General features: G+C 40.5%; 2 protein-coding genes across 2 annotated transcripts in view; one reads left to right on the forward strand and one right to left on the reverse strand.

Annotated features, from left to right (window-relative positions):
* Positions 1–3,045: 3,045 nt before the first annotated feature.
* Positions 3,046–14,635, forward strand: AIM2 (absent in melanoma 2; the record flags this gene model as incomplete). The annotated part of the gene is given in 6 exon segments (XM_036069834.2): positions 3,046–3,058; positions 3,061–3,115; positions 3,117–3,228; positions 5,605–5,677; positions 5,680–5,780; positions 14,555–14,635. Coding segments are annotated over 6 exon segments (435 nt in total), but the record flags the coding sequence as incomplete, so codon positions are not given.
* Positions 14,636–15,050: 415 nt separating this feature from the next.
* Positions 15,051–27,289, reverse strand: part of LOC118521320 (interferon-activable protein 203-like) — a 36,059-nt gene continuing 23,820 nt past the window's right edge. Inside the window, exons 6-9 of the mRNA XM_036069783.2 lie at positions 23,700–23,867; positions 17,896–18,315; positions 16,346–16,531; positions 15,051–15,368 (exon numbers count right to left, since the gene is read on the reverse strand). Coding sequence (XP_035925676.1) covers positions 15,300–15,368; positions 16,346–16,531; positions 17,896–18,315; positions 23,700–23,867 — 843 coding nt within the window. The 3' untranslated portion in view covers positions 15,051–15,299. The remainder of the gene's footprint in view (positions 15,369–16,345; positions 16,532–17,895; positions 18,316–23,699; positions 23,868–27,289) is intronic.

Raw genomic sequence — 27,289 nt, forward strand, 5'->3', positions numbered from 1 at the left:
ACATCCTTCTCCTTGGCCATTTGAGGTTAGAAATGTAGCTCTTGAAGTTGGCCCCAAGAGGGCAGTAACTACACGTAATTGCTCCCAGAAGTGAGAGCGCAGGGCTTTTCTGATTCTGAGCGAGGAAATCTAGAAGTTTGGGTGGACATAGGTTGACAACATTTAGAAATGTCTTCCAGTTTTTCTCATAAATCAAGAATTCATTCTTCTCTCTGTCTGGGATAGCACCCAATTTCCCCTCCTGCAGCCTTTCTCAATTTTGCTGTGATAATAATGATCCTAGGATTTTATAACCCCAACTAGGTAAAAGTGATCCAATTTGGGACCAGGTGTGAAACAGGAATGACTGGTAGCTCTGTAGCCCATAGAAGAAGTCAGCTAAGTTCCTATTTTGTAACTCTAAAATTCCTTCCTAGGTCATTCTTAGGCCAACTTTGGATGGGAACGTTTATCCATGCTGCCCTGAGCTATTCTGGTAGGAAACCAGGTTTTGTTCTGTTTCCTGTGGGTTTCACTTTTCCTCTGTGGAATGTTCTCTCTGCTTAGAGATGTGATCACGTTCCTTTGTGGAATGTTCTCTCTGCATGTCCACACTCAGAGTGCTGTGTGCTGTTCTGCCCCATGACCTCACCTCATGGAAGGTAGAGGAGACCAGGACAAACCATGAGTGGAGACAGAGTCAATAATCAATAGCTGGGACAGACTGCTACAGGCAGAGAGATGAAGAATGTGAGGACGTAGAGCTCACAGGAGATGTGATCAGGGTCTGTGAAAGCTCTGTAAGATTAAAGCAGAAGGTTGAAAATTATAAATGAGATAATACATAGAAATGTGCTCCTGACTCCTGGGTATTTACCCCAAAGACACAGATGTAGTGAAAAGAAGGGCCATATGCACCCCAATGTTCATAGCAGCAATGTCCGCAATAGCCAAACTGTGGAAAGAGCCAAAATGCCCTTCAACAGATGAATGGATAAAGAAGATGTGGTCCATATATACAATGGAATATTACTCAGCCATCAGAAAAGATGAATACCCAACTTTTACATCAACATGGATGGGACTGGAGGAGATTATACTAAGTGAAATAAGTCAAGCAGAGAAAGTCAATTATCATATGGTTTCACTTATTTGTGGAACATAAGGAATAACATGGAGGACATTAGGAGAAGGAAGGGAAAAATGGGGGGGGAATTGGAGGGAGAGATGAACCATGAGAGATGATGGACTCTGAGAAACAAACAGGATTCTAGAGGGGAGGGGGGAGGGGGGATTGGTTAGCCCGGTGATGGGTATTAAGGAGGGCACGTACTGCATGGAGCACTGGGTGTTATATGAAAACAATGGATCGTGGATCACTACATCAAAAACTAATGATGTATTGTATGGTGACTAACATAACATAATAAAATTAAAAATAAAATAAAATAAAATAAAAACAAAAACAAAAAACAAAAAAGAAATGTGCTCCTGATTGTAAAGGAAAGTGAGATCCTTAGTACCACCAATGCTTCCTTGGTACCACTGTGTGTGAGATACAATGACTGCCATGCTGGGGGACACGATGTGGTGATGCCCTCCATCTCTCTGGAGTCTGTGTCTCTCTGGAGTCTGTGTCTCTCTGGAGTCTGTGTCTCTCCCATGCTATCAACACGGAAGGGAGACTTGATCTGCATACCTCCTGAGACACCTGTTTCATGGAACTAACTTACCTGTGGAGGGCTAGGAGGTTTTCTTCTTCGGAGGGCAGAGACCTCTCCATATTCCCCTGATAGAGAGCCGGCCACTTTCTACAGTGAGAGGTAGTGACAGAGAACCCACTGCCTCTTAAGACAACTCATTGCTCTTAAACAGCTCTAATGATTAAATCATTCTTCTTTCTAGTAAACTCAAAGTTTAAAGTCATAGATTATCTTGTTATTTTTAGCCCAGAACTACTCATTTCTATCAGAAACAACATCCAATAATTTTTTACCCCTTCTTCTGCCCAAGAGTATCTCAAATAATTGACCATGACTGGAATTTGGCTTTTCATGATGAAATATAACTTGGCCATTGGCCCGGGGCACGAAGCCAGATTATACAGCTGCATTATGGTGGTCTCGGTGAGGAGCCTGCATGTCATCCACCCATCCATCCATGTGTCCTTTCAGTAAATATGCATTGAGCATCTAATAGGCAACAGGAACTCCTTTAGGTCCTGGTGATAAAATAGGGAGTTGAAAACAAATCCAAGTTTTGGAGAACTTACACTCTAATGAGGGAAGTACATATAATTCTGATTAATGAAGATTAATAAATTAATAAGCTGAGATACAGGCTCTGAATGAAGGAGATAGTCCTTCGAGAGCAGGTGTCAAGGGAACCTAACAAAAGCCAGGAGTGAGAGGTGGAGGTGTCAGATGAGGCTTCTCGAGGCAGGCGACCCTTGAGCTCAGCTCTGAGAAAGGGATAGGAGTGGACAGTGCCTTCAATCTCAGGGAACACGGTGTGACAAAGCCTTGTGCAGACATCATTGGCTTACTTAAGGACTTGAGAGAAAACCAGTGTGGCTGGAGCACAGAGAATGACGAGATGCCCTTTGAGAGATACCCAAGGTCTGGCTGGGTGGAGCATGATTAGAATTCTCTTTGTTTGAAGAGAAATCAGAAGTGATCAAAAGGATTTAAGCAGAGGAATGATACCAGATTTGCATTTTGAAACGATCCTTCTGGATATTGTTGGGGGAAAATGTGATGAGCCAGTTTGACTGTGGGAAGAACAACTATAAGTCAGGAAGAGTACGCAGTAGCTTTGATTAGGTCATAAAATGGAAACGGAGGAAAATACACTGAATTGAAAGAGATTTGGTAAGAAGGCTTAGGATTTGTGACAGATTGGGAGTGGAAGGCTAATGCACAGTACTGTCAGGGAAGATGCTTTGGTTTCATTCAAACAATTCAGTTTGCCAGGGTGAAATGTACCCATGCTATAGTCGCTACAGACAGTCAGTTCTCCTTCGTGAAAGTTTTCATAAGAGCTAAAAGATAAATTCACTCCAAAAAAATAATTATAATATCAAATATTGGCACAGTCATTTCCTGGACGTGAATGGTGCCTCATTTGTGTTTGATGCAGATCAGTGTCCCAAAGCGCATTATCAGGAATGCTAGTGAAACCCCAAAGATCGATGAGCTTCAAACTCAGCCCCTTGGAATAATTGTGAACAGGCTGTTTGCAGTCCTGAAGGTACGTTTCTATATATGATTTTATATTGCTTACTAAGATTAGCTTATTCTCCACTAGGAGCTTGAAGAGGATTTAGAAATTATTCATTTCAAAGTCTCTATACAGAATAAAGCCAAAAGTAATAACCTCTCCCCCAAAAGTAAAGAGCTGCAGAGTGCATACGCTAAAACCAAAATACATTAAAAGTGTTTTATTCTCAAGAAGCTGTCACAATCCTGTTTCAACTTCCTTTCATCCTTGTAGCTTCTGAAAGAGGGATTACTTCATACACGAACAGTGTTTGCCCTCTGGGTGATTTTTGCACTTTATACATAGGAACTGTATTTTAGGTTACTATTTTTGTGAATATACAATCACTGTAGTAGAGTGATAAGCCAGATTAATTGACTGGGAAGACCAATAAGTAGAGCAGGCTAAAGAATGAGGAGGAGGAGGAGGAGGAGAAGAAAGAAGAAGAAGAGGAAGAAGAAAAGAAGAAGAAGAAGAAGAAGAAGAAGAAGGAGAAGAAAGAAGAAGGAGAAGAAAGAAGGAGAAGAGGAGGAGGAGAAGGAAAAGTGGAGGAGGAAAAGAGTTGGTTTGAGGAGAGGTACTAGAAGTGAGGACTAATCACGTATTTGCCTCGGAGCCTCAGAGGGACTGGCTGTGACTACTTCCCTGGACTGGGGTCAGACCTGAAGGACTACAGGGAGGGACCCCACTTGCTCTGCCTCCAGGAGCCTTAGATGAGCCCTGCTGTTTGGGGTTAGTTGCAGAGGAACCGATAGGGCAAATCTGTCCTCCTGGAAAATTCAAGCCAAAAATGACCTTAGATAAGATGTCCATATTCTCCATCCCAGTTCTGAGCCTTTAATATGGCAACCACCCACAAACATGTACTCATTTAGCCCATTAAATTAAACCTAACATACTATTGATCTTTCATGTAACTGATCAATACCCTGCTCCCTTTTGACTTGTACTTGATTGTGGTTATTTCTTGTCATTTGCCGTAAGAGTGGCAAACTTTCCCCTTCTTCCCTTTTAGGTTCTTTGACTGATCTAATAATTAAATTGACATAAGACAGAAATTTAGGAGAAAAACTTAATTTTGTATGAACTGGGGCCCCATAAAAAATATGAGACTCAGAGATTATCAGACGGTCAGGCTTATATGGTGTCCCGAGCTAAAGAGAAGGGGGCGGGGGTCTGGGGCTTCAGAGGAGCAAGGCAGTTCACAGGAAAATGAGAAGATCCGATGTTTGGTACACAGATGTTTGCCCTGCCACGCCACTAAGTCTGTCTTATATAAACAGTTATCTTGGGTAATAGCTTTTTTCCTGGTATAGGCCCCCATCTAAATATTTTTTATACAGTTAAAGGAGAGGCAAAAAACTTTTCCTGAGTCTTGTGGGTCTTAATTGCCTTCAGCTAAAAACAATCTGCATGCCAAATGGCACATTTTAGGGTAAATATTTCTGTTTCCCTCATTCCTAACTCTTACTTAGACTCTACTAGGTTTTGCATCATTTGCTCATGTCTCTCCTGGACTGGTTGTTTTAAGTGACTGTCCTCCAACTCTGGGATCTTCTTTCCACTGCCTGCTCTGGCTACTGGCCCCGGAAAAACCCCATATTTTCCATCTGCCAGTTATTGGCTCAAGCCATCCTGGCCTCCCAAAGGAGGGGAGCTTTGGACTGGAAAGATGGACACAGGAGGCAATTGTCCTAAGTAAGACAGTTACGTCTACCTGAATTTGCTAACACGTATTACTTATGTACCTGCCTCTTTCAAATCTGAATTTGTTTCCTTCTACAGACCTACCATAGTTCAACTTACCATTTTTAGACTTTGCAATGGTGCAAAAGTGATATGCATTCAGTAGAAACTGTACCTCGAGTTTTGAATTTGCATCTTTTCCTGGGTTAGTGATGTGTGGACGGTACCCTCTCAGGATGCTGGGGAGCAGCCGTGGCTCCCAGGCAGCCACGTGATCACCAGGGTCAACAATTGACACACAACCATTCTGCCCCATATAACCATTCCATTTTTCACTTTCAGTATGGGATTCAATAAGTTACATGAGATATGCAACACTTTACTATCAAATAGGCTTTATGTTCGATGATTTTGCCCAACTGTAGGTTCATGTATAAGTGTTCTGGGCACGATTAAGGTAAGTGTGCCTAAACTGTGATGTTCAGTAAGTTAGATGTATTAAATGCCATTTTCAACTTATGATGTTTTCAACTTATGATGGGTTTATCGGGATATAACCCCATCATAAGTGGAGGAAGGTCTGTACTTCCTTCTGGAGGTTGTTGCCGGCACTTCTAGTATCTGACTGATTTCTTAATTAGACTATCAAAGGTTGGGTGTTGATTTTTTTGCAGAAAACAGAAGAATCATATATTATTTGACCTAAATGACAACACAGGGAGCATGGAGGCATTGGTGCTTGGAAAACAGAACAAAGTCAGTGTGAGGAAGGGGATATACTTTGACTTACATTCTTCAGGCTGTTGAAAACTGGAGAAAAAGTATAGTTGAAATCTGGGGCTCACAGTTTCATTAAGGTGGGAGTTGCATGGAGGAAAATCTCTCCTTCAAGGGGATGATATTTTGTATTTACTTTCAGAAAGCTGGACAGGTGCTCTAGAACAGGATATGGTGTGAAATTCCGTGATATTTAGTATACCTGCATCTCACAGAACTTAGGAACCTCCCTTTTCTGAAACACATATCCTACCCACACAGTCAAGAGGACATGGGTTTCACAAGGCAGAGACATACATGAAGGCGCCCACACAGTCCCACAGAGTTCATTGGTGACACTGTAAGTCTAATGCAGACAGTTTGCCCAAAGTTGGGCAAATGATTTTGAGAGATGTATGTAAAAGTAGGCACAGTCCCCGACATCTTGAGGACACATTTCTCAGAGTCAATCCAGACATCCCTGCACTTACCATACTCCAGGGCAACTGAGTCAGGATAAGCTGCCTCCCTCCTCCTGTCCCTTGTCTGTCCTTCACACTGGTGCATGCTGCTGCCACCAATTGGCCCTCTTCCCCATGCCCCAACATTGTTTCCACTGGCTCCTGTCTTTGTAAGAGTGGGAGTGCAGACAGGGGACAGTGCCATGCTCTTGTTAAGCAGGACTGTATATCTCAGGCCAGACATAACTTAAGGAGAGAGACTCAAGAGTGAAAAAATGTACTGGAAGGAAGGGAAGGAGATAATTTTATAAGAAGAAAAGAAAGGTATACTTTACGAGGATGGAGTCACTGCAAGCAGAGAAGGGGTAACTGATCAACTACTTCTCAGACTATGTGTATTTTTTCTCCATGCAGGTTATTAAGCCCAAAAATTGAAATGAAAGGATCAATTCAGATCAACTGGTCTAAACAGCATTTAATTGAAGAATACCTGATATACCCCCTTCAACCAGACTGAGCTGCCCGAGAACAGCAGCAGGCAGCATTCCCCCCCACCCAGGTTAGCCAGGAGGGGGTCACTGTTGGATGAACAACTCCAAAATCACAACATATTGTCACAGTAAAGGTTTATTTCTCATTCGCTCCAGCCCTGTGTCAGGTTTAGTTTGGGGTAAGGATAGGGCTCTGCTCTATGTGGACATTTAGGGAGACTGTCATTGTTCAATAAACACCCATTGAATGAATAAAATTGAAGCAAAATTCTGCCATCTTTAGGACACGGATGAAGACCTATTAAAACAGAGGGAAGAAAAAGTTGTTCTACTCCTGCAAAAAGGGTAGAAATAGGTTCTGGGAGCAGAATATAAAGGGTTCTCTTACATCTGAGGGAGGGACAAGATAGGGGTGAAAATCTCACCCATAAGACTTAGGATACAATGCCTTCCAAAGGCTGATGCTGAGTGAGGAACTCCCCCATCACTCCACAACCTGCTGCTGACTGCCAGGCTAAAGAAGCACCAAATAACAAGTCAGTTGCTAGGGGATGATCAAGAGCATGTAAAAGATATATTCTTAGGTTCAGGTGTGAAGGGAAGACCTAAAGCTAATGGTGTAGCACTAGAAGAAGTTTAAACATGTGGTGCCCTGAGAGCGAATAACACCAGTAAATCTCAAAGCCAGCTCTGCTCCTGACCAGATTAATTCAGTTACTATGGTAAAGTCATAGCAAAAGATAATCTGTGCTCATTTCCAGGTAGAAATACTGTCTACCTCAATTTCTACCATCATGGATAGCTTTTGATAAAATTTGTGAGGCACACAAAGAAGTAGAAGAAAAAAGATATGTCAAGAGACAAATCAATCTTGGGGTGCCTGGGTGGCTCTGTTGGTTAAGTCTCTGATTTCAGCTGAGGGCATGATCTCAGGGTCCTGGGATTGGGCCCCCCGTGTCAGGCTTCCTGCTCAGTGGGAAATCTGCTTCTCCCTCTCCTCTGCCCTTCCAGCTGCTCATGCTCTCTCTCTCTTTGTCCCTCTCTCTCTGTCCCATATAAGTAAATAAAATCTTAAAAAAAAAAAAAAAAAAGGATACAAATCAACCAAAACAAAGTTAGATAGGATTCAGATGTTCAAACGATCAGTTAGGGTATTTCAAATAGATGGAAAACATGCATCATTGGATGGACAATTTCAGTAGAAAAATGGAAACTAAGAAAAAGAATGAATTGGAAATACGAGAAATGAAAAACACAGCTATAGGGATGAGGAAAGCCTATGACAGAATCATCAGTAGACTTGACACGGCACAGGAAAGAGTCAAGATCCTAGGGATGGATAAAAAATACTCACATGGAAACATTAAAAAGAAAAAAATGTAAAGAATGAAAAGATTAGAATATCTAAGAGATGGGGGACAATAGCAAGCAGTTTAAAATACCAGCAATTAGAATCCCATAAAGAGAACAGAGATTGAGACATAAGGAATATGTGAAAAGAGATGAAGTTAAAGAATTTTTAAAAACTAATTACAGACAAATCACCACAGATCTAAGAATCTCAGAGAACACCAGGCAGAATAAATAATAATAATGAAATGTTAGTAATGAACCACACACACTTAGGTATACCATATTCAAACTGCTAAAAGACAAAGCAAAAATCCTGAAGGCAGCGTGGGCAAGGGGGAGGTGCATAGACACAGACGGAAGAATGACAGCAGATTTCTCGTCAGAAACTATTGAAGCCAGAAGACCATGTACTGACATCTTTAATATTCTGAAAGATAAAGACAACTGTCAAAGCAGAATTCTAAACTAGTAAAAAATATTCAAACATGGAGGAGAAATAGACATTTTCAGACCCACAAAACTGAGGTAATTTACTCAGAGTGGGACTAAATTAAAGAAAATGTTAAGAAATGTTAAGCAAAGGAATTTATTTATTATTATTTTAAAGATTTATTTATGAGAGAGAGAAAGAGAGCATGAGTGAGAGAGTGAGAGAGAGCATGAGCAGGGGGGAGGGGTAGAGGGAGAAACAGACTCCCCGCTGAGCAGGGAGCCCGATGCAGGACTCAATCCCAGTACCCTGGGATCATGACCTGAGCTGAAGGCAGACGCTTAACCAACTGAGCCACCCAGGCTCCCCAGGAATTTATTTATTAAAAGATTTATTTCTTTATTTGAGAGAGAGGGATTGTGGGGGGGAGATAGAGGGAGAGGGAGAGAGAGTTTCAAGCAGATTCAGTGCTAAGTGTGGAGCCCATCCTGGGGCTCAATCCCACAACCCCGAGATCATGACCTGAGCTGAAACCAAGAGTCGGACACTCAACCAACTGCACCATCCAGGAGCCCCTGGCAAAGGAATTTAAAGCCCTATGGAAATTTAAATCTATACAAAGAAAAGTACACTAAAGGTATTATAAAATTTGTTTTTCTTATTTTTAAGTACTCTAAAATATAACGGATATTCAAAAGGCGGGGTTGGCAAAATGTTCCATAAAGGGCCAAACATTTACTTTAAACTATACGTTCCCTACAGTCTCTGTTATAGCTGCTGACCTCTGAACTGGCTACAACAGTATTCTTGGAAAATTCATGAATGAATGAGCTTGCTTATGTTCCAGTAAAACTGTATTATGGATGCTGAAATTGGAATTTTTTATAATTTTCATGTGTCATACAATATTCTTTTGATTTTTTTCCACCCAAACATCAAAAACAGGTAAAGACCATTCTTTACTTGTGGGCTGTACAAAAACAGGTAGCATCTTGACAAAAACAGTCAACGGGCTGGACGAAGCCTATGGGCCACCGTTTGCCAATTCCTAGTCTGAAGCAAAAATATTAGCAAAGTATTATGTGTTTGTAGAATAAATAAAAGTAAAATATTTGTCTGGGATGCCTGGTGTCTCAGTCGTTAAGCATCTGCCTTCAGCCCAGGTCATGATCCCAGGGTCCTGGGATCGAGCCCCGCATCAGGCTCCCTGCTCGGCGGGAAGCCTGCTTCTCCCTCTCCCACTCCCCCTGCTTGTGTTCCCTCTCTTGCTGTGTCTCTCTCTGTCAAATGAATAAATAAAATCTTTTAAAAAAGTAAAATATTTGGCATCAATAGCACAAAATAGGAGAGGGAGGAATTAGGAATATGCTACTGGAAGATCCTTACACAACATGCCAAGTAGCATGGTGATATTTGAAGATACTTTCTGATTGAAGACATGTGTTGTAAGCTCTAAGGCATAGACTAAAAAATATTTTTAAAAGAGACATATATAATAAGATAGCTTGTCATATTGGAAAAAGGATTGGCATTCAGACCTAATGGAAGTAACAGTTCAGAAATAAGCCCACACATATACAATCTGTTGATTTTCTACAAAAGTACAACCACAATTTGATGGAGAAAGGATCATTTTTGAACAAATAATACCAGAATGGAATATTCATATTTAAAAAAATGAACCTGATCCATACCTTGCTCTCTGCATAAAAATTAACTCAAATGGATCCTTGACTTAAATGCAGAACCCAAAACTATAAAACTAGAAGAAACACAAGAGAAAATCTGTGATGTTGGTTTAGGCAAAGATTTCTTAGATATAACTCCAAAAGCACACAGGATACATTTTTCTGATAATTTAACTTTATCAACATAAAAAAATTCTCTTGGAAAGGTACCTTTAAGGCATAGAAAAGTATATCATAATTTGAGACTTAGTATTTGATAGTCACATAGCTGCTAAAAATCCTGTTCCCAGCATTTATAATGAACTCTTAAAACTCCATAAGAACAAACAACCGAATTTTTAAAAAGGAAAAAAAAAAAAGATACACAGGTGGCAAATGAGCACCTAACAAGCTGCTCAAAATAATTCGTCTTTAGGGGAAATTCACATTAAAGCTGCTATGGGATGCAACTATGCACCAACTTGATGGGCTGAAATTGAAAAAGACTGGCCACGCCAAGTACTGATGGGGTCAGGAAGGAACCAGAACCGTAGGAGCGTCAAATGACACAACCACTTAGCAAAGAGTTCTGCAGGCTTTTTAAAAAGTTAACACATACGTGCAAGGCTGAGCCTGTGGAGGATGCAGAGCCAATGAAATGTTCACACACTGCAGATGGGAATGAGCAATGTTACAGTCACTTTAGAAAGCAGTTTGGAAATTTCTTGTAAATTTAAGCATATGCTTGCATTGAACCAGCATCTTGATCCAAGGTTTTCCATGTGAAATGATAACCTGTGTCCACACAAACATCTGTATGTGAATATTTCTAGAAGTTTGATGTGTAATTAGGCAAAATTGTACACCACTCAATTGTTCCTCACCTGGGGAATGGATAAACAAACTTCGGTAGATCCACACAATTGAATTCCACACAACAAAAAAAGAATAAACTACAGATACACACAACTACATGGATGAATCATAAATGCATCATACTAAGTGAAAGAAGCCAGACTCAGAACTCTATACACATTTTTATTTTATTTTATTTTTTTTAGAGAGAGAGAGTGCTCACAAGCGAAGGCTGGGGCAGAGAGAGAGAGAGTGAGGGAATCTCAAGCAGGCTTCATGACCAGAGGGGAGCCTGTGGCCAGGCTCGATCTCATGATGCTGAGATCATGACCGGAGCCAAAATCAAGAGTTGGACGCTTAACCAATGGTGCCACTTAGGTGCCCCATATATACATTTTTAATTCCACTTTGTGAAATTCTGGAACAGGCAAAAGTATAAAATAAATAAGTCATGGAGATGAAAAGTACAGCATAGGGAATATAGTCGATAATATTGTAATCATGTCTGGTGACAGAGGTGGACCACACTTATGGTGGGTATTGAATGATGTACAGAATTGCTGAATCAATATGTTGTACACCTAAAACTAATATAACATTATACATCGATTATACTTTAATAGTAGATTTAACTTAAAAAAAAAAGAAACTATATCAGTGGTTGTCAGGAGCCTGGAATCGGAGGAAGAGTAAATAATAAAGTAGCATGAAGGAAATTTTGGCTACAGTTGAATTGTTCTAGATCTTGATTTTGTGGTGGTTAAACTGCATGCACTTGTAAAAACTCAAAGAACTTTGGGTGCCTCGTGGCTCTTGATTTTGGCTCAGGTCATGATCTCAGGGTCATGAGATTAAGCCTGGTGTTGGGCTCCTCACTCAGCGTGGAGTAGGCTTGAGATTCTTTCTCTTTGGGGCGCCTGGGTGGCTCAGTCATTAAGTGTCTGCCTTCAGCTGAGGTCATGATCCCAGGGTCCTGGGATTGAGTCCCGCATCGGGCTCCCTGCTCAGTGGGAAGCCTGCTTCTACCTCTCCCACTCCCCCTGCTTGTGTTCCCTTTCTTGCTTTCTCTCTGTCAAATAAATAAATAAATAAAATCTTAAAAAAAAAAACCAAACAGGTTCTTTCTCTTTCTCCCTGTCCCTTTACCCCTCCCCCTGCTCATGCACACTCTATAAATAAATAAATAAAATCTTTAAAAAGAACCTCAAAGAACTTTGCACTAATAACAGTGAATTTTACTGTATGCATATTATACCTTAATTTAAAAAATGGAAAATATGTAGCACATAGGAAGATAAAATTGTGTATGTTTTTAATACCCTTTTGATTGTGTTTTTGATCTCTCTAGAATAAGCACCCATTGCTTTTATAATAAATAAGATGAAGCTATTTTTTTAAAGACTCACAAAAACTGGATCAAGGATTTTATTATTATTATTATTTTAATGATCTCTATGCCCAACGTGGGGCTTGAACTCATAGCCCCAAGATCAAGAAGTCACATGACTGAGCCAGCCAGATGCCCCCAGATCAAGGATTTTAAAACAATGAGTATTTCTTATTTGTTAGATTAATAATATGCAGTTTATGAATGTGATAATGATATAATTATTAAGAACAGTGTTCTCAGAAGTATTAATTGGCACATCAATTTGGCAATATTATTAACACATATATTCATATTCCTTGATCCAAAAACCCCACTTATAGGTATTTAGCCTAGAAATATGTTGGCTTATGGGCATTACATAAATACTGTTTTAAATAAAGAATAATTCAGAATAAGTGAAGTAAACAGTGAGTTAAAATAGTCATGATAAATTTGTTATTGAATATGACTACAGTTTATGACTATGTTCTGACACATAAAGATTTATAACACATACCGTTAAATAGGAAATGCAAGTTACAAACAGCAGTGTAATAGCTTTCTTTACTAAATATTACAGGCTAGCTAATTGTTAAGTGCTTTGTACAGATGCCTTGTTTAATGGCCACCACAGATAATAACTATTATGTTTTCACCATTATTAGCTCTATTTTTACAAATGAAGAAAACGAGGCATTCAGTTTGGATGTACATCTTCTCATCAGAGCCGTACGGTGATACTTCGAGATACTTGGAGATATTTCTCTGCCTCCTGCATACCTTAAGACCACTTGGTACAACTATAGCAATGAGGAGTTTGTGATGGTAGATAGCATCTCTGAGTTGTGAATTTCTCTTGGATCCCACACTTCAAATCTAGGGGAACTTCTAGCTTCTCACCTACTTCATGCTGGGGTAGAGGAGAAACTCCAAAGGGGGCAAAGTGCAAAAATAGAAGATAGAGCAGGTCCATGGCACTAGAGGATGAAGCTATTTAGACGAACACAAAATCAAAGACCCCAATTCTTTTGGGTGGGGGGCCATATCCTGTTTATCTCCTTTAGAGACACAGTATGCTTGGAAGCAGTAAGTTCCAGAGGGAATCAGCACATCAGTAAGGAGAGTCAGAACACGGATTGGACAGGTCACTGCAAGAGCTTATTCTTTAACTCTTAATCACCGTTACCTGCATCCTATAGAATAGTCAATTACAGAAAGTTTGTATAAAGTAATACGAATCTGAAGCAGTAAGAGTAAGAACATAAAGACTATGAGTATGTAGCTCAGAATACAAATCATTTCTGTGTGAAGCCTTCTTAATCCTGAGGGTCCATAAATCGAGTCTGATTTGGAGGAAGTTTTAGCAGTCGGTGACATCTTCTCAGCATTCCTGAACTAGCTGAGGGATGCTATGATCTTGACGACTTCCCTCAATCTCTCTAAACTTCACTTTTTTCATTGCAGATGAAGAGGCTGGACTCAGTACTTCTATGTTCCTTCACTGTCTGGTTTCCCAAAATGACCAAAATTACCTTGAATGTAAATCTATACTATAAATACTATGTATATACCATATTTAATATATATTGTGTATCTATCTTAATAATATATATTATTAACTAGTATATTATTAATATATTAATGCATATTATTATTTCTATATGTTATTAAAATGGTATCACTCAAGGAGATAAAAACAGGTATATATTTTACTCTTGGCATCTAAGCCTCCAGAATACGACCCACCATCAGAAAGGAGGCGGTACAAGCGAGAACAACTCATTCTTTTTCCACGGACCTTGGCCCCAAACCGTGAAGGCAGATCTGTAATGCCGTTTTCCTTAGATTAGTTGCACATAAACAACCTTGGACCTTCCCGGAGGGAGACACCCCATTCCATCCTTCACAGCTTCCACCTCATCCTCCTTCCCTCCCCCTCACACACCTACCACAAACCAGGACCACAGCCTGATTCTCAACCGAGGACTGGGATTGAATCTGAGTATCATTAGGAGAAAGCGATTTCACCTTCCTGTTCCTTGCTTTTCTCATATGAGGAGAGTAAAGAGGAGAAAACTATCAACCATCTACGGCTAGGCTGGAGACTAAGTGACACAAAGTAATTGCAAAACACCAGGTAGTAAATATGGGATCAAGAAATAGACTGTAAATGTCAGTTTTGGGATACCTACTTTCTGCCATTGTACTCTATAGGAAATTAATGCTTCTTCAGTGCTTGCCTGATGCAGATCTTTGCCTGGGGCAACTTCCTGATGGAATCCACCTTTGTGCAGCATGAGAACCAGGAAATATGGTTGCACAGCTACTGAGCTGTTGGTGCTTGACGTCACACAGGGCTAGAATCACGTGAAACAGTGAAGCGCCTTCATGCAAATTGCCAGAAGGTGCCTCATTTGACAGACCAATGAGCCATTATGCCCCCTCAGGGACACCAATTCTGAATAGATTGTTCGGAGCTAAAGCAACTCTTCCCTGGGACACAGGGCTTGGCAACTGAAGCACAGAGGGTTTCTGTGCTAACATGTGCCCTCAGCTGGCTTTCTCTGAGCAGGGCACAGCCCATTCAACATGCCTGTTCTTGACCCCAGCCTTACCTTGTCAAGATCACACCCAAAGTATAAATGCAAATACTGCTTGGGACCTGGGTGCCCCACCCTGATCTGCGGGCCACAGACGATTTGCTTTTAAGCAACATACCAATGAGTTAGACTCCTGTTATAGCACTCCTTTAGAAAAAAAAGTTTATTATTTTTTCCAAATTATAAAAATTATACATGCAAAATATGGCGATAGGATGGCACAGAAAAGTATAGAAAAGGAAATAAAAAGTACCCATTAGCACTCTATTCCCTAGCGGCAATAGCTGGTATATCTATCACTGAATTTGTCTCATATATATGTATTTTTTTTCTATAATTAGATTTTACCTCCACAGACATCATTGTTAATGGCATCCAGGTTTTTAGAAGGGTGTTATAGCGAGGTTTCCATATGTGAATCAGGATTAAGTGGTTGTTTCTTGTTTTTCCTGGACTTGATGACCTTGAAGAAGAAAGAGATGAAGACAGAGCAGTTGAGATGCGGCTGATTCTTTCTCCCTGCACTGACTCTTTCTCCCAGCCACTGACTACATCCCCTTCTCTCTTCTTCCTGTAAAGCTCTCACTCTCACCTCTCCCCTTCAGTGAATTCCTGTCCTTTGATTCACCCCCCAACCTTGATTGAGATCCTGAAATGAGATAGTCACTCACACACAGCATGAGTACATGTGGACAGGGCAGGAGAGAGGAAGGAGCAGATGTACTCAATGCAAAGAGCTGAGGGGGAAGGTTCTCACTGGGAAGACAGGTGGGAGGAGAGTGTGAGGCTGTGAGGGAAAGGCTGGAAAGTTTGAGGGCCTCAGAACTGGAGAGACCTAAGAGTGGGTGACTGCTGTGTGTCTGAATGCATCAACCTTTGTATTGATCTGTTTCACTCTGGTATTAGCCTTTGATGGTCTTCCCACAATCCCTCATGGATGTGTGTGACAAAGAACATGGACTTAGTCCTTTAGTACCAACCCCATCTGTCTGTGTAGACCAGTCTGTATATCTCATTAAAGGCAGCTCACTTTGTGTTTTGACATATTCAGGGGCACTGTTGATCATTTAGGTCTGGTATGAGCTCTCTTTAACATCCTCTGGGATAGATGACATTTCCCCCATATTTTAGATGAAGGACCTGAGGTTCTTGGTATTTAAGTCCACTAGCCAGTTAGGAAATCACAGAGCCAGGATTTGAAGCAAATCTGCCTTAATGAAGCCCAAATATACTAAATAATCTCCCTTCTTTGATACATTCAACCAATTCTACAATACTTAGCTAATTTTATATACTTGGAAGGCCTCTCTAGGGTTTCTCTCTTCAACATGATTAAAAATCTCTTTCTTTAAAAAAAGAAAGAATGATGGAAAGGACAGTCAGTCTAGTTTTCTTTAAGTCTTCTATGTTGGAAAAATGATGTTCCCCAGAAGTTCCCACCTTGATGAAACTGTGAATTACAGATCTCAGCTGTCTCGGATCCGCACTTAGTTCAAAGCAGATGAGTTTGAGTTTATCACCTTCCTCACAGTTGATTTTGGTAAGTCGTCCATACACCAAGACCTCCATCTTCCCTGTATTATCTTGTATTTCATACAAAATGATGTGTTCATTCAACACTTTTTTCTGCAAAAGAAAATCAACACCCTTCTCCTGAGAACTGGATCAGGTTTCCACATCTATGAGAAACACAGGGTGTGGGTGTAAACTTTTGTCTTTGACAGGTTAATATGAGCTGGAGGTTCAGAACGAGGGGTGGCAAATAGCTTAAAATATTTTGTTCAGAGAATTCTTATGAGTCTGAGGATTGCCACTAATCATCATTAAGTAGATTATGTCATTTCTGTAATTCTTCTCCATTGTCTATTTATTCACTCCTCCCATTCTGCCTGAATCCTGAATCTAGATCATCTAGTCCCATTGTTCTAGGTTCCTTCTCACTCACTACTCACTAATTCTGCATATGCACCTGTGTGCACAGCCACTTACACAGAGGGCGCAGGAAACAACAGGGGTAGAAGGAAAGAGCCACCCTAGAAGACACCTTTAATGGAATATGGAACAAAACTTCCCATAGAAAAGTAAGGTTGGCTCAACTTAGTATTTCCATGATGAGTTGGGACAGAAATACCTTCACTAATTCTAAGAATTAACCCAAATTCTGCATTTTATTGACCATATTAATAAATTAAGTATTTAAAAAAAAATTTGGGGGGGAGGGGTCATTGGAGATGGAGAGAGAGAATCTTAAGCAGACTCCACACCCAGCATGGAGACCAATGTGGGGCTCAATCTCAGAACCCTGAAATCATGACCTGAGCTGAAATCAAGAGTTGGACGCTTAACTGACTGAGCCACCCAGGTGCCCCATAAATTGAGTATTAAACAACATGATTTCTCTAGTCTTTTCAATATCTATATTTCCTATTAGATAATGCCAAAGTCAGTTGCCGTACAATATTTTGATGAGTGAATGTGAAGAGAAGAGCACTTTAGGATTCAGATGATCAGAATCTTAGCTAACTGTTGGAAACAGCTGCATTTTAGGGCAGAGTCATCTTTTTATTTTTTACTCTGGTTGTCAAAACTAGCATCCAAGTTTGGGAGGGTAACTATTCACAGTTAACTTAAGCTGTCACTGAAATGGATGAAACAAAACTCAAACAAAATCATAAGGATATGTATACTAATAGAAAGTCTGCACTGTACTGGGCCAGGATACCTGTGAATGGATCATCATATCTGATAAGTGCCAAGGATTCTGGGAAATCTCTTTCTGTAGAATTTGCATGGCATTACCTTGGGAAGCAGAATATGAAGAGTTTTTCTATCCCATATCCTGAAGTGGGAAGCTTCTACCCAACTACTCTGGTCACCGGGGCCTTAGAGTTCCTGTGTTTCAGAAGTTAACCAAACTCTACTTGGCAAGTCAGACCTTCAAATTCTGGGGTTGCAGAAGAAATAGTACAAAACAATGGTGTTGGGCTTACCTTATGCACCTGATATATCCCACTCACAAATGTTCCTGGCTCCTGTGAGTAAAGATTATTGATTTTAGGAGTTGCATTTGCATTTTGGATCAGTCTGCTTGAGATTTCCATCTTTCGGTCAGCATTGACATCAGACACACAAGTGGCTTTGTACACCTCCAGGAACCCATTGCGACCATGGTAATCTGATATGGTGATGACTTTCTTTGGGATGAACTTCTCCTTCAGGCTGACATGAAAAACCTTCACTTGGAAGAATTGGCTCTCAGTAGCCACAGTGGCATGGAACATCTTTCTCTCTGCTTCCATGAGATCATATGCAAATGGTTCTGTTGCTTTCAGCACCATCACTTCCTTGGGGCCCTTCTGGAAACCCTCTTCTATGGAAGCTTCTCTAGGTACAGCCTTCAATCTTGGTTTCTACGTGGAAGTACACATCAAAAAGAGCCACAGTTAAGAAAGGGAATACACAGTCACTTTCTAGTGCGAGTCACCTAGGCTCAATGTTGAGCCTCCAGAAATACCTGATTGGATAGATTTGGAAAAAAATGAGCTAGGCAGAAATGGCTGACCTGGTATAATGTAGCCTGTGAAAGACATGGAGAAGAGTTAAACATAATTTTATTTATTTTCTTCATTATTTTATGAGTTTGGGAGGAATAATATTTTTTCTTTAAATGTGATTAATCCAAGATAAAAAGTATTTCTCCTAGGAGAGCTCTGTCAAGCATAGAGGAAGTGGGCAATAACCATGTTGTCATGAAGGGATTCCCAGTAGAGATGAGGATGAATATATCATCTTAATTTACCAATCAATTCATTTTAGTGAGCAAAGTAAGATATAAATAGGGAAGGAAATAAATCATCCTAACAGCACTGACAGTGGGAAAGGCTCCAGTCAGAAACCACTGATTTCATCTGGAATCAATCCCAGTAGAAGTCACAACTGAAAGACAGAAACCACTAGCCCTTTTCCAAGAAGTACCGTGCTAAAAAGAGATTAAACAAGCACTGGAGAATCTCATGAACTTCACTAATTTGGAAATGCCCTGGCTCCAGGCTCTTGAAGAGTAGCAGAATGAGCCATCTGAAAATATGCTTCCTTGGCATAGAATTATTTTGAGCTGATTATTTAAAAAAAATAGCAGATATAGGAAAAGCTCTACAAAGAGAATAGAAATTGCCCTTTTGTAAGGAACATGCATTTGTAAGAGTGTCTCTCTCTCCACCAGGAAGAGAAGGACAACTCTAAATCACAAGAAAATCTTATGATGAAAAATGACCTGACTGAAATCTGCATAACAAACACCCTTGTTTATCCACTTTTCCTGGTAATCTCCATAAGTGGCCTCCACACCTTCCTTTCTCTTGTCTTTAGCTGAAGATGATATTTTAGCCAGTGGTTTAGTCCACCTCAGGGAGTTACTAATTTTTCCCTGGTTTCTCCCAGGTATATATGAAGTATATATATTATAACAAACTTCTGCTTGTTTTTCTCTTATTAATCTGTCTCTTATTATAGGGGTCTCAGCCAAGAACTTAGAAGGGTAAAGGAGGAGAATTTCCCCCTTTACCACACTTCTCTGTTGGAATAATGGCAGGACCCTGAAGAGAAGCATGTCAGTGGAGAAGCCAAGTGTCAGGGGAATTTCTCTGACATCCTGTGTCCCCAGTGGCCTGAATCACATAAGAGTTTCAGGAGAGCACTTGGAATTGGAGGGAAGTATTGATATATAAAAGGAAGTAAAGGAAGTATGAAGGCAAGGAGAAAGGTGGGTCCCAGGGTCAAGTATGAGGCCACAAGTTGGCTGTCATGGAGACTAGCAATACTTCTTGTGATCTGACTTGGAAAACTATTATGGATCTACCCTGAGGCTCATGGAAGCATATCTAATGGACACATGTTCTTCTTTTGCTCATTGCAGGTCTGAGGAATACTGGAAATAACCTAAAGTCAAATAATACAGAATTATTTTTCTAATTTATGGAATAACTGTGTAATTTCCCTTATACATTAAAATAAGAATTTAAATCTACATTGGTTGACTTAAATAGCACTTTAAGGCATATTAAGTGACAAAAAACCCCTCAAACTGGATTATAGAAAAATATATGTCATGCGACAAAATGATATTCTTTGTACATACATAACAAAGGGTAAAATCAGAAAGACTATTTTCAAAATGTGACGTTTGATGTAAGAGAGATCACACAGTAAAATTTTACCTATTTTTGTCTGTGTATCTCCATTTCCTAAATTTCCTAAGATAATATTATTTATGTAATAAAAAATGGGAGAGGAAGAATGGGTGATAGTGCTCTGGTTGACTCTGTATTTCTACACCCTCTTCCACATAAGCAGTCTCTGTTGTGCATTGAGGAAAACACAAAAATAAAATCAAACAAATAAATGACCTATTAAATCCCATGTGGAATAAGGATGATTATCTGTCCACTGGCTCTTAGGTTATTTTAATGCAGAGGGGGATATAATTAGAGTTGGAATTTGAATTTAGGTGGGATATTAAAATATATACTCAGTAAATAAATGAGTGATTTAAATAAAGAAATAATTGTATGCAGTTGGGGATTACTAAGAAGCCCTTACAGGGTTCTTTTGATCCTTGTCAACAGCTAACAAGGAAGGGAAATACTGGAAACAGGCACTCTGTACCTTGGTTAAGGAACTGCTGGATGGGATTTTTGGCAGCGTCTGCAGAATGCAGGGAGGACTTGCATTTGGGCATGTGCTGGTTGCTGAAGTTTCTAGAAGCTGACTCTGTTCCTGGAATAGCTGCATCCTTATGGTGTCATCAATTTTGGTGGTTATATCACCTCTTCTCCATAGAAAAATAGACTTTTGTTCTTTTTTGTGGTTGTTTCCGAAATTAGATGAAATATAATATGCTTTCATTTCATTCTTACTCTGTAAAACAGGACCTTAACTCTACTAATTAGATCCTGTTGCAGGGGGAATAGGAGTGAATATGTAGACATCCTACCCTTACCTTTCTCTCATCTCAACCAAGATTAGACATCTCATTCTGCAAATCTTAAAAGTTCAGATGGCTGAAATTTCATTGGTCTGAGATAGAATATGGTGGCTCTACATTTCCTGCAGAACTGGTCCAAATCAATTGATGAGGTATAATTCTCAGAGCTATCTTTCTGTTGTAAGGATAGCATGTCTCACACAAGGTTGGCCACATTTATGGGCACTTATTAACTCAGCCTTTCTCATCAAGTACATCAGTTTCTATCATCCGCTCTTCAGCATTTAGAAGATCCAGCCCTCCATCCAGTAGGAGCTCTAATCCTAACCCTGATGGAGACGTTCTCTCAACATGTGATTTCTCAGCCACGGATTCTGCTATCTTTACAGAGTGGGTCAGACAACCTGAAACTTTCAGCATTCTGAGCTGTATTCAGTATATTCAATATCCCACCCAAACCATGGCCACTGGCTGTACATTTTCTCAGTAAGGTTGGGAAATATTGCGGTAATCATGGGCCTTTACTGCCTTTCATTGCTTAATGAAAGCTATTAAATATTCATCACATTAGTTAATTAGCCACAGTTTTTAGCACTTCTGACATTCAGTAATCTAATTTTTAAAGTGCCAATTGTTGAAAGGCATATAACAGAGCTGCCTCTGTAGGGCAGCTTCTTGATTACACAACCTCTGGCCAGCCTGGGCACCTGGCATATGGAAACAACCCCAAACCTAACACTAACTGCTTAAATGTATAAAAATGAATTGTAGACATTTTAACATCAGCATATCTACTCTAGATTTGGGATATGCCAACTAAATGTTAAACTTTAGATTTCAAAGTCTGGATTTGAATCCAGTACCAAGTAAATGCCCAGTGCACAGAAATGTCTTCATCATTGTTTTTCCATGGATTTTCAGAAGTTTGTACTCTGCTCTGATAAACAGTATTTCATGGTTTATGATGACCCTGTTGACGGCAACTCTGTTATAAGTAACCTTATAAAAGTAGTCTCTCCATTCATATCAGCCACATATACTTAGTCATCTTATTGACAGGATCATCTTGAGCTATTACTTTTTAAAATTCAGTGATCATAAACTGGAATCACAGTAATAGGACTTAGATGATGAAAATATAATCTTCATTTGGATAATAGTTTGAATGCATAAGCAGGTCATTTTCTCTAAGAGTATATCCTCCACCTCCCACCTGGTTCACGAATCATGCCATTCTGTGCTGTTTGCTTCAAGGACATATAAAGCAGAAATCAAAGGTGAGAGTGATCTGTTCATGGCTTTGGATCCAAAAAAGCAAACAAAGCACACATCTTAGAGAAAATCCTTGGGAGACCCTGAGATGAGTCAGAGCAAGGCTTTCCTACTCACGTAATGAAGCACAGACTGAATGGTCAGAAACCCTTTTGGCAGGGGTCCTGCGCATGTGGCCAGACCCCAGAGGAGGAATGATAGCATAGGACACATAGGTGTAAGAGGCTGAGGGGGCAGAGGAGTCTCCCTGGGGTCCCTGTGCTCCCAGGAAGTTTCAGGGCAGCAGAAGGATTCTTAAGTGAGAAGAAATGACTGTGTCACATATACAGGCAGATGGGGATGTAGAAACTGTCACTTCTAAGCCAGTATGCATGGCAAAGGTAGAGTTATCTTGAGATGGGCACCTATGTCATTGTCATGGCAAAGAGACAGGGGGACTGAAGTTCTAATGACCAGATAAGGTCACAGCCATGGCTGCCTGGTCTGGAGGCAAACAGGCAGAGGTTGCTAGCTCCATCCAATAAGTATGTCCTGGAGAGACTGTGGAGGAATTATCAGTTATGGAGGCTGACATCAGGAAGAAGAAGGAGACAGAACTTGAGAAACCTTGTCCATAAGGAGTCTGCCTTCAACTCTATGTGTGTTTTGGGGGCGGGGTCCAGCCTGGGTCAGGGGGCAGCTTAGGGTCAGGTAATAAAGTATACTAGAAGTCAGTGATTAAAATGCTGCCTTGCCAATCCCTCAGGTTGCCTGTGTATTCACCACAGAATGGACATTGTACCCCCGAGTGCTGGCAGCCCCTGGGGCCATGTCAGGGCAATACAAAGGCAGGCTAGGAAAAAGCTGATGCATGTTTGTAGGCACTCACCTGTCTACCCTTGTCCTGTCTTTCCCTATCATCTGAGGTTATTGTCCGGGAAGAAAGGAGAACTTAGACTCATTATAATGGTTGCAAAAGCTGGGAATGAAAAATAAAGGGACCCATGAAAGGGAGCAGTGGGAAGATGGGATGTATTGTGGTCTGAGCAGCGGGGAGGACTTGTCAGAGGAAATGAGTCAACCTGGGGTCTGAAGGGGGTGTCTCTGGGCCAGTGAAAAGATAGGAGCAATGAATTCCAAATCACAGAAATGGAATATGTTTACACAGCTGATGTGGGAGCGAGCACTGAATGCTGGACATGAATCCAGAAGAATGGTCAGTAAATCAAGAAGAAATGGATGAATAGAGAACATAGGGGATAAACATCCTCTTTTATTCATCTCTAATTGTCTAGCCACATCCCACCCCTACTCCTGGACCAAGCCAGTAACCCTCTTGAGATTGATTAAGAATTATGTCAAAATGCATACCTTGCAAGTAGCAAAAGGCTTCTAATACAACAAAATCTCAGTATCTACATTTGATAAACTAATGGGAGGTTTTTGGTGTTTAGAGTATTTACACATTGTAAGGAATTACTGAGAAGCTCTCTCAAGGTCATGACGAGTCCAATAGCATGTTGTGGAGAGGTATAAGTAGTGGGAAGAGGAAGATGGTACCTTGGTTGAGGAACTGCTGCCTGCGGTTGGTGGAGGCATCTGAGGAGTCTGAGGGTTGCTGCACATTGACTGTGTACTGGTTACAGAAGGTCCTGGAAGCTGACTCTGTCCCTGGGTTGGTTGCATCCTCTTAGATTCATCATTTTGTGTGGTTTCCATTTTCATTTTCTGAAAGTAGTTTTTCCCCCTGGTTAATGGTTTTCAATGTCAGATAAACCAGGACATCTCTATCTCTCTTCCTGTCTCTTCCTCCCTCACATTCTGCCCTTCACTCTCTCTTTCTCTCCTCTCCCCCTAACACACACCAGGATCTTCACTCTGGAATTACAGCACATATTTAGATACCTCCAACATCTCCCCAGCTCAGACACCAACCAGGATTACAAATGCTGCTCTGCAAATTTTAACAACTCAGATAATTCCAATTTCATTGCTCTGTTGTGGAATTCTCTTCTACTTCTGCTGCAGACTGGCCTATGTCTCTTCTCCAGGAGAACACTGGATTTATGGACTGATAGAAAATCCTACCAGGCTCTAAGAAGAGCAGGTCTCAGAAGAATATCGGCTGGGTTTAAGGATGTTTTATTAACCAGGTCTTTATCTCCTTGCACCTTAAGCAAATAAGCATACTGGTGTCCATCCCCTGTTCTTCGGGTCTAGAAAACCCCATCTACATCCATTTGGATGCTTTGTTTATCATCCCAGAGAGATTCCCTCAGACTCATAATTCTAGAGGCAGGATTCTGACCAAGCAACCAAATCCTTCAGAGATCTCAACAACACACAGGCTCCTGCAGGAATTGCCCCAGGCCATTCCAAGTACCTGGATTTTCATACTTGTTAAGCAAGGGCAGGAAGTGTCAGTAAAATCTATGTTCTTGACTACTATTACTCTTACTAGTGAAAGCCCATTTGTGCCATTCTACATCTAATATAAATTTGCCACAGTTCTACCACTTTGGGGATTCATTTGTCTGATAAATAAAGTGTCACTAGTTGATAAAGCTGTGGATGAGGGAGCTCCTGGAAATAGCTGCCTCTGGTGCACAGCTTCCTGATTAGAGCCACATCAGACCACCCCCTGCCCCTCATTCCTCATTAGAAGGTGTTCAGAGCCTGGGCAGTGGAAACAAAGTCCAGACATGACCCTGTCTAGTCATCAATTTTAAAAAAATAAATTAATAACTATTGTAACATCCACACTCCTGCCATGTACTCAGTAGTGCCCAGTAAGAGTTCAAGTGTAGAGTTAGTGACTTTCACTGTCTGGCTGACCCTTTTAGAAGACTGTTAACCTCTACAAACCTCATTTTTCTCATCGGTGAAATGGGACTAACAATACCATCTGAGTGATAAATAATAAATGGTCTTATAAGGAAGGACGAGATCACTCACACAAAGCACATAGATATTAGAATCTAGTCACTAAATATTCAATACAGAGAAATGTCAAGAATGTCATTAGTATTTCATGTCGATGCAGGGAGCATGTATTTCCACTCTGATGTGCAGATGTTTCATGCTATATGTGTGACCCTCTTGATGGCATGAGAAATGCTTTCCTAAAAGAAATCAAAACCCCAAACAGAGAGCACCTCACACCAGTCAGAATGCCTAAAATTAACTTGTCAGGAAACAACAAATTTTGTCAAGGATGGAGAGAAAGGGGAACCCTCTTACACTGTGGATGATGTAAGGTGGTGCAGCCAGTCTGGAAAACAGTATGGAGATTCCTCAAAAAGTTGAAAATAGAGCTACCCTATGACCCAGCAATTGCACTACTAGGTATTTACCCCAAAGATACAAATGTAATGATCCAAAGGGACACCTGCACTCCAATGCTTATACCAGCAATATCCAAAGTATCCTAACTGGGGAAAGGGCCAAGATGTCCATCGACAGATGAATGGATAAAGAAGATGTGGCATACACACACACACACACACACACAGGAACATTACTCAGCCATCAAAAAGGATGGATTCTTGCCATTTATGTCAAAATGGATGGAACTGGAGGGTATTTTGCTGAGCTAAATAAGTCAATCAGAGAAAGACAAGTATCATATAGTTTCACTCTTATGTGGAATATAAGAAACAGTGCAGAGGATCATCGGGGAAGGGAGGGAAAATGGAATGGAAAGAAATCAGAGGGGGAAACAAACCATGAGAGACTGTTAATTATAGGAAACAAACTGAAGGTTGCTGGAGTGGAGGCGTGTGGGGGGATGGGGTCACGGGGTGATGGGCATTAACGAGGGCACCAGAGGTGATGAGCCCTGGGTGTTATGTGTAACTGATGAATTGTTGAACTGTACATATGAAACTAATGATGTATGGTATGTTGGCTAATTGAATTTAAATAAAAAAAAGAAGCTTCTCTATTTACTTCTGCCACATGAAGTAATTTAAACACATTGACAAGAACATTGTGAGCTTCTCTCAAAATCATTTAAGCTGAAAGCTTCTATCTGAATAACAGGATTCATATGCTGAAAATATACTTTCTGAATGGATAATGTTTAAAAAATAATAACTGATCATTTTCCCAGAGGTTATTTCCCTCATCTCTCTGCCTTCAGCACACAGGATGTTCTGAGCAGTTTTTTTTTTTTTAATTTTATTATGTTATGTTAGTTACCATACAATACATCATTAGTTTTTGATGTAGTGATCCACGATCCATTGTTTTCATATAACACCCAGTGCTCCATGCAGTACGTGCCCTCCTTAATACCCATCACCGGGCTAACCAATCCCCCCTCCCCTCTCCCCTCTAAAACCCTGTTTGTTTCTCAGGTCCATAGTCTCTCATAGTTCATCTCTCCCTCCAATTCCCGCCCCCCCATTTTTCCCTTCTTTCTCCTAATGTCCTCCATGTTATTCCTTATGTTCCACAAATAAGTGAAACCATATGATAATTGACTTTCTCTGCTTGACTTATTTCACTTAGCATAATCTCCTCCAGTCCCATCCATGTTGATGTAAAAGTTGGGTATTCATCTTTTCTGATGGCTGAGTAATATTCCGTTGTATATATGGACCACATCTTCTTTATCCATTCATCTGTTGAAGGGCATCTCGGCTCTTTCCACAGTTTGGCTATTGCGGACATTGCTGCTATGAACATTGGGGTGCATATGGCCCTTCTTTTCACTACATCTGTGTCTTTGGGGTAAATACCCAGTAGTGCAATTGCTGGGTCATAGGGTAGCTCTATTTTTAAATTTTTGAGGAACCTCCACACTGTTTTCCAAAGTGGCTGTACCAACTTGCATTCCCACCAACAGTGTAAGAGGGTTCCCCTTTCTCCTCAACCTCTCCAACATTTGTTTCTTTCCCTGTCCATTTTTGCCATTCTAACTGGTGTAAGGTGGTATCTCAGTGTGGTTTTGATTTGGATTTCCCTGATGGCTAATGATGATGAACATTTTTTCATGTGTCTGTTAGCCATTTGTATGTCTTCTTCAGAGAAGTGTCTTTTCATCTCTTCTGCCCACTTTTTGACTTGATTATTTGTTTTTTGGGTGTTGAGTTTGAGAAGTTCTTTATAGATCTTGGATACCAGCCCTTTATCTGTAGTGTCATTTG

The sequence above is a fragment of the Halichoerus grypus genome, chromosome 7 (genome assembly GCF_964656455.1).
Source record: "Halichoerus grypus chromosome 7, mHalGry1.hap1.1, whole genome shotgun sequence".
Lineage (NCBI taxonomy): Eukaryota > Metazoa > Chordata > Mammalia > Carnivora > Phocidae > Halichoerus > Halichoerus grypus.